Here is a 10,741-nt window from a genome sequence, read left to right on the forward strand (position 1 = left end):
AGCTGGAAAGAACCCAGGTGCCCTTCAACAGAGGAATGGATACAGAAAATGTGGTACATCTACACAATGGAATGTTACTAAGCTATCAAAAACAATGACTTTATGAAATTCATAGGCAAATGGAGGAAACTGGAAAATATCATCCTGAATGAGGTAACCCAATCACAGAAAAACACACATGGTATGGCTTCATTGATAAGTGGCTATTAGCCCAAATGCTTGAATTACCCTAGATGCATAGAACACATGAAACTCAAGATGGATGATCAAAATGTGAATGCTTCACTCCTTCTTTAAAAGTGAATGTGATTGTTGAGGGGAGGGCGGTAATGCGGGAAGGATGGGAAGGGGAACACCCATGTAGAAGGGGAGGGGGAAGGGGTTAAGGGGGTGTAGGCCTGGAAACCGGGAAAGGGAATAACAATCAAAATGTAAATAAAATACTCAAGTTAATAAAGAAAAAAATCTCTCACACCAGGATGCTAAATATTACCATGTGGTATATTTCATTAAATTTAAAGATTATTTTGACAACTCATTAGATTTTTCTGTTCTGTGTTGGTTGACGTTGAAGAAGTAAAGCTGTTGAAATTGAGTTGGTACTCTCCCTAATCTGGTGGATTTAGTCTCTTCTTCCTTGTTGGATGGTTTAGCCTCTTCTTTCTTGTCTGATGGTTTCATTTACTCTCTTAATCCTCGTCTGGTTATTTAGCCTACTCTTCCTCTACTGGCTTTTCTTATGCTTCCTCTTCTGGGGGTTTGGCCTCTTCACCTTTTTTAGCCTGTTTATCTCCTCCAAGTGGTAGTCTATTGGTTTTAAACAGGTAAAACAATAGAGACAAAACTGCAACCACAAAAATAATAGGAAGTAGCAAAATTATGAATTTTCCTATGCCTCCCCTTGTGTTTGCGTTAGGGTCCTCGGGTGCAGGACTGCCACTGTCAATGCTTCCTCCAGTCCCATTTTCCACACAGAGTGGTGGGCTCCAGCCATAATCGCAATGACAGTGCTGTTTATTATTGCAGATTCCTCTCTTGTTGCAAGTGTCTGGTGAACAATCACTTTTCCAACTCGGCTTATTAACACACTTTCTGCTGATGCACACATGCTGTGGACCACAGTTTGTGCCATCTTTTATGTCACCAAGGTCATCGATTTTCATCCCCAAGTGGTAGTCGGTACTCCAGCAGGAAGCATCATTGAAACGAGTCCAGTGAACAGTGTAATGACTTTTCAGAATAGGAAATGATTTCACTCTGGCACACTGAATCCTCCCACAGAGGATGTCTGAGGTCCCACATTTCACATACCCGTTGTCCTTGAGTCCACAGTTACCAAAGCGATCACCACGAGTATTGAGCTCCTTGTAGCATATTTCAGGTGCTTTCAAGGCATCTTCGCCAAAAACTCTCTTGCAGTGGTCATCATGGCTATTACATCTTTTTTCATAGCAGTAGCCATTACCAAGGCAAGAAGTCCCAGCCTGTACAAACGTATCTTCAGGGCAGTCCTTTGAAGTTCCATTGCACCATTCTGGAAGGTCACATTCATTCTCCTTCGTTCTACACAGAGTGCCAGATGGCTGGATTTGGCATTTGAAGTTACAGCATAGTCCAGAAGCACATTTAGCTCCAGACTTCAGAATACAGGTAGGCAGACAACACCTACTATTACGTCCACAGCTTTGAGATCCACAGTCACACTCCTCGCCATCATCAATTACACCGTTCCCACAGATCTTCATTGGGAAGATAGCTGAAGGGCTGGGCTCCCTCTGTAGGCAGCTTTTTTTGGCTATGTTTGCCCACAAGAATTCGTAACTACAGTTGCTGAGTTTTTTGGAACTCTCCATTTTAGCAGACATCAAACATGGTCCCTCTCCACAAGAACAAAGTATCCCATCATGTGGCAAGCCCAAATTGTGACCTATCTCGTGGGCCACAATATGTCCAATGGTAAGGAAATTGTCTCCAAAGAGCCTATCAACTCCACAACCAAATGTCTTATTGCATACAGTTCCCACAAAGGCTATGCCAAAATAGTCACCAAAAGTATAATTCACGAAGAGATGTGCAATATCATATGCCATCTGAGAATTAAAATTCCTTGTCTTCCACAAACAAAATGCTGGCAAGAGACTATATATGTCTTGCACTGGTATGGGATTTCGTTGAGTCCAAATAGTAAGACCAAGTAAAGCCACATTAATATCAACTGAAAGTAAGGAGAGATTTATCCCATTCATAATGTCGAATACATCTTTTAACACAAGAGAAGTATTACTTTTCCGATAAAGGAATTGTTCATGGTCTATAACCAATGCCAGTTTAACATACAATCCATGAGACCACCATGACCCATAGATGCTTTGCATTAGAGTGGGCTTATCCTTTTCTTGAAGTCTCACTTGCCCTGCTATATCTTCATCTGTTAATCCACATCTCATGGGGTGTAATTGAGTTTCTTCACTGTCTACCTTGTAAAGCAGATGTTCAAATGTGAAAGAGGGGGTCTTGGGCTTAATTTTATAAGTTGTATCATTTATCTGTAATATGCCTTGAAAGCCCCCAAAACAGGTTGTAAGAGCAGCCATGGATTCTGGATCTTCATCCACAAAACCAAGGTAGTAACAGTCAGTCTGGACAAAAGGTCTATCCTCAAAGAGGATGCCTTGGTCACTGTATGTGAACACAGGGAGCTGTCTTGATACCAAAAAGTTCTTGGACTTCAAGGAGATAATGTGTCTGTGGCCTCCAAAGTGCAGACTGTAGGACATCCAGCCTGTAAGACTCATCTCTTTACTAGAGACAATTACCCTCAAGGGTATCACTGTCTCTGGGGGGGCTTTGTGCTCAGCACACAAAGTCATGGGCCATACAGAGGAAAAGAGCAACACCCTCCACCATACCTGAAGGAGAGTGATCCTTGCATGAACCAGAGCCTCCCTCACAGTCACCATGTCCTACTAGAGGAAGCAAACAAAGGAGGATGGGATGTGGTCCTCTTGTCCATGTACTTCCTTTGTCTAGATCTCATGCAGCACGGACCCTTAATAGTCTGTCTTCTGGAAGAGTAGATCCATCAGAGCAGGAAGACTTTAAGAAATAGGAAAAAGATGCAGAGATGAGAGGAGTTTCATCATGAGTTGACTAATGTAGAAGACTTTGTGTAAATAAATATGTCTTAGCATTTGAACCAAGACATGATTACATATTGTGCATTTAATTTGCTCTTTAATTTTGGTGCGGTACAGTCACACTCTGTGTGTTCAAAAAAATCAAAGTTGTTCACAGGTCTATGTCAGGCCTTGATAAAAGACACATGAATTCACTGTATCATTTTCTAAACATATACACATATGGGACAACATTTACATCAGTATTTAAATTGAGATTATATTAGCACAAATGTGAGAAAGCTATTTGTTTTTTCTCCAAGAAGAATGTGATTTATAAAGAGTCAACCAAAGAATATAATGTTTTCATTTTTAGTGATAAATTATGCATACTTCTCACCAAACTTGTACAAAATTAAGTGCATTGTCCTTAACATGCATTTTCTTCTTCCTTCTTAATTTATTTTTATTTATTTAATGAGTGCTCTATCTGCATGTATACCTGCATGCTAGAAGAGGGCATCAGACCCCATTATAGATGGTTGTGAGCCACCACATGGTTGCTGGGAATTGAACTCAGGCCCTCTGGAAGAGCAGGCAGTGCTCTTAACCACTGAGCCATCTCTCCAGGCCCTAACATGCACTTTCATTGAATAAATCACTGCTTGTTCTGTCTTACCGCAGTTCTGTCAAATTGCAGTCAAAGGACTGGAATCTTCTGTAATGAGTATCTTAATGTGGTAAATCAATAAATAATATAGTCAAATTAGGTGTGATGTTTTGATAGATGTTCCTCAAATGAATTTATATTTGATATATTTATAAAAAGAGTACACTTTTTATTGAAAATAGACTCTTTCCTCATATAATATATCCCCTCCCAAGCATAACTGTCATATGAGAGGCTTCATCAAACAGCTGATGGAAACAGATACAGAGACCACAACCAAACAGGCAGACTCAGGAAGAGCAGGGAGAAGATTGAAAGAGATAGAACTAGGACCACAGGGGCTCAATGAGACCAATCCACCTATCAGAGAACATGCATGGGATGGACCTAGGCCCCCTACTCATATGTAACATATATGCGTCTTGTTCTTCATGTGGGACCCCTAACAGCAGGAGCAGGAGCAAGAGCAGGAGGAGGAGCAGGGGCAGGGGCAGGGGCAGGGGCAGGGGCAGGAGGAGGTGCAGGAGCAGGAGGAGGAGCAGTGGCTGTGTCTGACTGTGTTGCCCGCCTTTGCATGCCTTTCCCCAAATTGGGCAGCCTTGTCTAGCTTCAATAGAAAAAGTTTCACCTAATCTTACTGCAACTTGATATGTTCAGGCAGGTTGGTATATGCAGGAGGTCTCCATTCTCCGAGGAGAAAAGGCAGGGAGTTGGAGGCATGGTGAGAGAAAGAGACTGGGATGAGAGGGGGACTGGGAATCTGTGATTGGGGTGTAAAGTAAATAAATTAATTAATGAAAAAAAGAGGAAGAGACTGGAATGAGAAGAGGGAGGGAAGCTATGATCAGGATGTACGGTAAATTAGTTGATTAATAAAATAAAGAAGAAAATATGAAAAAGTTAAAAATTGCTAGAGATTAATTTCCAAATAGATATATCTGATAAATTTTAAAAATACAAATATTGAAAAATTTGTCTCAACAATGCTGATCATCAGAATCTGCTGGCAGCAGAGATCCTGGTGTCTGGCCTCCAATAACTACGAGATTTTTTTTATTTATTGTGAAAGCATGTTAATTTACATGAAATATAGATAGTATGATACACACTTGAGAAATACAAATGGAGGATATGGGTCTTAATGGTCAGTGTAGGTGACTGAAACAATGGTCTTAGTAATAATCTGCACATGTAGATTTGTGAGGGAAAGATGTATTCACCAACCACTGATCAAATCATTCAACATATGCATCTTCATTTGTTTCCAGTTTTTGACATTCTTATAATACTCTGCCAATTTTCCTGGGAATATGAATTACCAAATCCTTTGAGAAGGTTGGAGAAGATAAGGAAACACAAAATTCAAGACTCTTCATCCCACAGAAGGAAGATTTTTTCCCCCAAATAGCCTCATAGTAATAGCTTCTAATCTGTTGTTCACAGTCTTTCTTAATTTTATTATTTTGCATGTTCTCAACAATGTGCAGGACTCTGTCTGAAAATTGTGTTTTTCAAAATATTGAACTTACATCATACTGTTTTAAATAAGAAAAATAATATGTCTTTTAATACTTCTTAAGCACAAGGTACAATATTTTCCAAGACTTTGGTTTGTTGATGCACATTGGTCGCAGGAGAATTTTTGGGGGAAGATCTTATAAAAGTAACAAGAAACCTTCAGTGCTTGGAGGAAGTAACCAGGTAGGACAGGAAGCTTCCATTATGAGTTGCTCAGGACCCCACATAAGAAAGCAAAGTCAGTAGAAGGAATATTTGAGGATACTGTGTTAAAAACTATAAATAATATTATTTAATGATATGGTTATATCTTGATATATATAGTATATGGGTATATTTGGCTATGAGTTTATATATGTTTGTGATAGGAAGGATGATTTACCAATGATATTGTTGATAAATATAACCCTTACAAAACTACCAGAATTCATTCCTAACACCTCACCTTGCAAACAGATCACTGGCAAAGAAACTCAAAAGTTGAGCCAGTTTTCTTACATCGTACATTATTTTAAACAATGACTTAAGAGGCTTCAGGTTCTGAAGGATTGTGACATTTTCAGCAAAAGAATGTGCAGAAGAGGCTCAGTGGGTACGAGTGTTTGCAACCAAGCCTGATCACCTGCATTTGATCCTAGACGCCTATCGTGGGAGAGAACCAATTCGTGCAAGTTGTTCTCTGACTTCCACACCAATCCTCTGCCACCCATCCCGACTTACACACACTCACATACACACACTGATACACACATAGAGGATCATAAACACATACATATGACGGGTGGTGGTGGTGGTGGTGGTGGTGGTGGTGGTGGTGGTGGTGGTGGTGGTGGTGGTGGTGAAATAAACTTAAAAGAATCTGTTGTGCCATATTAATATAGAACTCTCAACACTGTCTCCACCAACTCCAATTCCCAGTTTCATTAAACTCATCAGTCTGTGTATCTTAATCATCACCTAGCCCTCACCCTCATTTAAGTCTAATTCAATATTTTATAAACTATGAATAATAACATTAAAAACAGTTTATCCCAACCAAATAAAGACAGCGGAATTAGAAATAACAAGGTTCATGAACTTCTGTCCTTTGGACCTAACATCTTGAGTGACTTACCAGATGTAGTGATAATATCTTGGTGTGGTCTTAGTCATGACTCATTTGTAAGAAGCATTTTATAAGCAAAGATTCTACATGAGAACTCACATGACAAATAGAACATAAGTTCTTTCTTCCTTTGTCTCTCATTGGATTAAGTTCTAAATACGGTTGCTTAGAAACAAGAGCCTCTTAGAATATAGGACTTGGCATTTGGCCTTCCCACTGTGTCTCCACCATCTCAACCGAACCTTATTTTTACTTACTGCTGCCTTCTTTATCCATATTTACTGTGCTTTGCCACGTGGACGTACCTTTCTGTTTCCTAAATGTGTTTGCCCCTCACACACAGCATGGCCATCTTTCCTTCAGAAGCCTTCCTCATGCTGCTGCCCTAGCTTATTTCCTCAACATTTAGTCATATCATGGACCACATGAAGAGCTTCAGTTTTCAAAGAAAAGTTCAAACCCATTTTAAAACTTCTCTAAGGTCCTGAGTTCAAATCCCAGCAACCACATGGTGGCTCACAGCCATCTCTCTTCTGGTGTGTCTGAAGACAGCTACAGTGTATTCATATAAATAAAATAAATCTTAAAAAAAACTTCTCTAAGTCATCCACACATTAGTAATCATCTATACCTTTCTCCAGGCCAACAAATCATTCAGAGACATTTTTACACCTATGTATAAATATGCCTTATCTATTATGCTGCATTCTAACATCGAAGCAGGCAAAAAAAAAAGTATAGAATAAGAGGGGTTAGAAATAAAGATAACATGCAAACAAATTTCATAGTTAAATTGACTATGTGGCTGTTTTCTAAATATCGATCAGAGTCGAGTGTGTTTAACAAGTTGGCTAGAGTTAATCACAAAAGCAAGATTAACTGTTTATTATCTTTGAGCATCCACAGTAAGATAGAGTTCAGTAAATCTGTAAGTTTGTTGTACCCCATGTCTGTTTTTACCTCACATGTCCTTAGTATGTTCAGCTCTCCATAATTTACCTTCTTCAACTTTCTCAGTTTTTTCAACTTTCGACATAGGAGACTCCATTTGACTTCAGAGTTTCTAGCCTCTCTGTCTGACATGGCTGCCCTCACATCACAAAGGAATACAAAGTAAATCCCTTAACTTGATAAACCTATTTATAAACCTATTTCATGACATCTTTAGGGGACTAGAAATCTATTTTCATGCTATCTTCAGGAACACATGTTCTCTGAATTTGCTAAGGAATAGCTTGTTTCAGACTTATTTCAGATTCTAGTCATTTCCTTGATTGTAGAAACATAATGTTCATCTGTTGCTCTTTTGATCTATGATTTCTCTTTTACAGAAACACTTTTATTAGATTGTGCGTGCGTGCGTGTGTGTGTGTGTGTGTGTGTGTGTGTGTGTGTGTGTGTGTATAAGTGAAATAATGCTACAGTATGCCTTCCTGGAGGTTTTTAATGTAATTCTAATATTGTTTTGAATCTATGTGCACTGAATTTCAGAACACCCAGGTATGTGAAAAACTTAATGGACTTGAAAAAGGAAATAAAAATCTAAAAGTAGCAGGAAACTTTAATACTCATTCTCAACAGTGCTTATAATCTCTCCCATGATTAACATATAACATCACAACTGGCCAATACTATGCTATAACAGTTAATAAGCATATATAGGTTGAGCCATATATATTCTTCACAACTAGGAACAAGCATTTCTCAGTATTGATTCGTTGTACCATAGTCTATCATAAACACTTCAAAAGATTACATCAATTATCTCTACTAACTTGGAAGTAACTAAAATAAGAAGTGATAAAGGAAGCTAGAAAAATATTGCGAATGTGTGGAAGTTAAACAATATGCTGTTGAATGACCAATGGGGCAGATGAGATCAAATAGAAGCAATGAAAAAAATTCAGGATCTAATCAAAAACAAAAACCAGATGATCCAAACCATGTGGGATTGAAGGAAGATAGTACTAAAGAGGTTGCGAGCAGCAATAGCTAGCACAGAACTGCAACGATAGGAATAAATGAAGCTCACACTAGAGATAATGGCTCAATGCACACTTCCCGCAGGGTCACCCCGTCTGGATATTAAGGTTGGGCCTATTCTTATTGCAGCTTATGCTGTGTTCAGTTGATATCACTGGGAGGCCTGCTCTTGTATGAAGGAAAACTGAGGCTCAGTGGATCTTGGGGAGACGGGAGAAAGGGGGAATTGGAGAAGAAGATGAAAAGGAGGTTGCAGTCAAGATATAGTATATGAGAGAAGAATAAAGACAAAGAAAAGAATAAAAACTTTATGTAGAAAGACTCTTTTCAAAATGCAAGGCTGGAGAGAAGGCTCTGTGGTAAAGAGCACTGACTGCTCTTCCAGAGGACCTGGGCTCAATTCCCACCACCCACATGGCGCACACACATCCAGCAGCCAGCTCATCACTCTCTGTAACTCCAGGGTCAGGGAATCTGACACCCTCCCAGTCAGACATGCAGGCATAGCAGCAATGCACATATACGAAAAGGAAACCTTTTCTCTTAAGTGCATCCGGTACAAGCCTCACAACCTGAGTCTCAGCCCTAGGTGAAAGAAACAGACCCAACTCCTAAAGACGGTCTGTTGATCTGAACACTCATATCATGGTGTGTTCACAAACATATCACACACACACACACACACACACACACACACACACACACATGCACACACACACATGCAATATCATCATAACAATAGTAACAATACCTATATTTAAAATGATAAACAGCCTCAGATTAGCAGAAGGAAAGAAATCACAAAGAAAGAATAAGGAAATAGAAAAATACAATAAAAGTAATGGTAGTTTTTTAAGGGGAAAAAAAAGGAAAGAATCAAGAAAGATTTTGTTAAACTAAAAAGAGAAATGCGAGAGTACTAAAATAGTATGATAAAAAAATAAAATTAAAGACGAAAGGGAAGGCATTGTAACTTGATTCTGAAATCAAGAACATCCTAAAGGCCTGTTACAAACAGCTGCACATTAACACATTGAATAAACTCAGAGGAAACGAATAGAATGCAAGAGATAGTCACTTACTGGAATTGTTTTATTATAATTATTAAAGCATAAGACTTGTACAAATGAATGGGGATTACCTGTGGTGTTTCCATACATGTATGGATTATGCATTGATTCCATACATACATATTTCTATCCACACCTTGCCTTGCCTCTACTTGTCTCCTCCCAACTGACCTCTAGGGATTGGATAAACTGTCAAGGGATTTATCCCTGGAGACAACAGTTTTTCTCTTTCTCTTTTAGTTGCTGTGGATTGCCTGCAGCACTTCATCTGTTGGTGGGACCTTGTGAAATTTCCCCTACTTCATATTGGCTGCCAATGGGTGGTGTCACTACGTGGGTCTTGCTTAAGTCACCGTATTGCAGAGATTTCATGGGTATGGCTTCCCTGTCACATCTGGAAGACACTATCTAGCAGGGGGCATCTTGGTCCTCTGGATCTTATAATCTCTCCACTCTGCCTCTCTGTGATTTTCCCTAAGCCTTAGACATAGGGGTTGTGTTAGCAATGCATAGATTGGAGCTGGGAACCCTATGGTCACTTTTTCTTTGCACGTTGACTACTTGTAGAGTTCTTTAATAGTCTCTATATGTTGCAAAAAGGAAACTTATTTGATGAGGGGTGAGAGATACACTTATCTATGGGTGTAAGGACAACTATCTAGAATAGTTAGAAATTATATTGATTTAGGAAAGGGATAGTGACAAGTTTTCCTCCAGGGACCCTTGACCTCTTCAGTAACAAGATTGATTAAGTTTACAATACCAGGCAAGAATTCCCTTTTATCTAATGAGCATTAGGTCCAATTATATAGCTGTTGGTTGTCCCCAAGATGAAAGTACCACCATTGTACCACTGAGGATAGCATTTGGGACTGGTCATTGCTATGTGTCATAGGTGCCTCGTCTAAGTAGAACTATTCATTGACTTTCTGCTTTTCCAGCTTGTATAGTATCTTCTAATATTATGAGCACTAGTTCCCAGATAGAACTTCTAGGTAAGTTTGATTTTCTTGTGCCTGAAGTGTGTGGTGTCTTTAGGTTCAAGTTGTTAACTTCTTGAAAGTAATATAAGAAAGATGGGGGGTTAGGGATTTAGCTCAGTGGTAGAGTGCTTGCCTAGCAAGCACAAGGCCTTGAGTTCAGGTATCAGCTCTGGGGGGAAGAAAAAAGAAAAGAAAGATGGGATAGGAAAATAATGGGAACTACTCACATTTTAAGAGTTGGATTAGCAACTCAAGAGTGAAAAAGACTGAGAAATCTCTTCAATTTTCTCTGATTC

General features: G+C 39.2%; 1 protein-coding gene across 1 annotated transcript; it reads right to left on the reverse strand.

Annotated features, from left to right (window-relative positions):
- Positions 1–737: 737 nt before the first annotated feature.
- On the reverse strand, positions 738–2,960 carry LOC116914331 (disintegrin and metalloproteinase domain-containing protein 24-like). Its single transcript, XM_032918556.1, has one exon. The coding sequence runs from the start codon at positions 2,958–2,960 to the stop codon at positions 738–740; it is 2,223 nt and encodes a 740-aa protein (XP_032774447.1).
- Between the last annotated feature and the right edge of the window lie 7,781 nt (positions 2,961–10,741).

This window comes from Rattus rattus, chromosome 13 (assembly GCF_011064425.1).
Source record: "Rattus rattus isolate New Zealand chromosome 13, Rrattus_CSIRO_v1, whole genome shotgun sequence".
Taxonomy (NCBI): Eukaryota; Metazoa; Chordata; class Mammalia; order Rodentia; family Muridae; genus Rattus; species Rattus rattus.

Excerpts from the sequence above, each read along its gene's own strand:
- LOC116914331 (XM_032918556.1), bottom strand. The coding sequence starts at position 2,960 with ATGGTGACTGTGAGGGAGGCTCTGGTTCATGCAAGGATCACTCTCCTT.